Source organism: Chaetura pelagica, unplaced genomic scaffold, assembly GCF_000747805.2.
Source record: "Chaetura pelagica isolate M959 unplaced genomic scaffold, ChaPel_1.0 scaffold283, whole genome shotgun sequence".
NCBI classification, from domain to species: Eukaryota; Metazoa; Chordata; class Aves; order Apodiformes; family Apodidae; genus Chaetura; species Chaetura pelagica.
The window spans coordinates 110044-111593 of record NW_009952688.1 but is presented as its reverse complement, the minus strand read 5'-3'; the positions used below and the strand labels follow the sequence as shown (position 1 = coordinate 111593).

Below are 1550 nucleotides of genomic sequence, written 5' to 3'. Positions count from 1 at the left end.
GACAGTGTGATGCTGGCTGGGTGGACAGGGTAGTGCTGGCTGATATGTGCAGGATGATGCAGGCTGGAATGGTGCCTCTAGGCAACACTGGCTGGCACAGACAGGAGTGGGAAGGCCAGATCTATGGCTGAAGTTGACTCATGGAGAATGGCGTTCACATCCCTTCCTCAGCATCCCTCTCACAGGTGGTCTCTAAGTGGGAGGAAGGGATTTCAGGGCTATTCTCCCTTAGGCCCAGAGACCCCAAGTGGCTCAGCAGGGCACAGTCATGCAAGGAGCAGCCCTATAGCTGGCAAGGGGATGGGCAGTGATGTGGGACCCCCAGCCAGCTCCACTCTCAGTACGATCTGAGTTCTCATGGGCCTGCTGCCCTGGCTGTATGAGCCTCTTCAGATCTAATTGCTGTCTCCTGCTGCATAAAAACAGACCACAATTTCTCTTTGCTGCGTTCCTGCTCCAGCTGCACCAATGCAGGTCTCTGGACCACCCCAGGGCTGGAAGCCAGCCAGGGCTCCCAGCACAGGATTTCAATGGCAAAAAGCCCTTAATCCTGCCAGCCCACGCAGCCCCAAGCTCCTGATCTGTGTTTGCCCTTTGCATCCCCTCTCTAGACTCCTTGGTGGCTGGAGACTGGCTGTGTCAGTGGCACAGAACCTCCCAGGTGTCCTGGCCAGGGTCCTTGTGGTGCTGTCCCTGTGCTGTCCCCAGCAGGATTGAATGAGATGAGGAGGAGGTGCTGGGTGCATGGTCCTGCAGGGATGCTCCTGTAGGTTCTGGACCCTGCCAGCCACCTAGTGATAGGGGATAACAGCCTCTCCCTCCCTGCTCTGCCTCCTACAGATGCACAGTCCCATCCCAGGCCTGGGCAGGGTGATGGTGTTCCTGGCAGCAGCCCTGGCGTCTGCCTCCCTCGCTGTTCCCGAGGGCTGGGGAGAGGAAGGTGAGCACGCTCAGAATCCCCTGCAAAGCCCCCACATCCCAGGCCTATTCCCCCCAGGTGGGCACAGACCTACTGGAGTCAGCCCCACAGCGATGGGTGTCCTCCGGCCAGCAGCCCCCCACCTGCAGCTGCCCATTGCCCAACCCCAGCAGGGACCAGTCCTTCCCAGTCCCTTGTGGCGATTCCCACATGAAGCAGGACCCCACAGCCAGCACCCAGGGGGTGCAGCCCCAGGCTGCCCACCTTGACCCTCAGCCCTGGTATGGAGGTGCTGACACCCATCTGGGGATGTGTGTGTCCCCGCAGGTGTGCAGTACGGACAGGTGGGGACAGATGTGACCCTGTTGTGTGCCGGTGCCCGTGACAGGTGGGTGTTTTCCATGCACACCAGGGGATTTATCCCTTGGGATGGATTTACAAGGTAGGACTGAGGTGACCCCGCTGTCCCCATCCCTCCTGGTCTCTCCTCCCCAGCTCGCAGGTGCAATGGAGACGGGCAGGTGCTGCAGCCCTGCCAGAGGGCTCGGCCATCCGGGAGGGAGCCCTGGTGCTGCCCCGTGCCAGCCTGGCCGCCGCGGGAACCTACAGCTGCCACGGCGGGGGCGGGGGG

General features: G+C 61.4%; 1 protein-coding gene across 1 annotated transcript in view; it reads left to right on the top strand.

Annotated features, from left to right (window-relative positions):
- Positions 1-840: 840 nt before the first annotated feature.
- IL11RA (interleukin 11 receptor, alpha) overlaps positions 841-1550 on the top strand; it is a 4569-nt gene continuing 3859 nt past the window's right edge. The window contains exons 1-3 of the mRNA XM_009993801.1: positions 841-940; positions 1247-1307; positions 1415-1536. Coding sequence (XP_009992103.1) covers positions 841-940; positions 1247-1307; positions 1415-1536 — 283 coding nt within the window. The remainder of the gene's footprint in view (positions 941-1246; positions 1308-1414; positions 1537-1550) is intronic.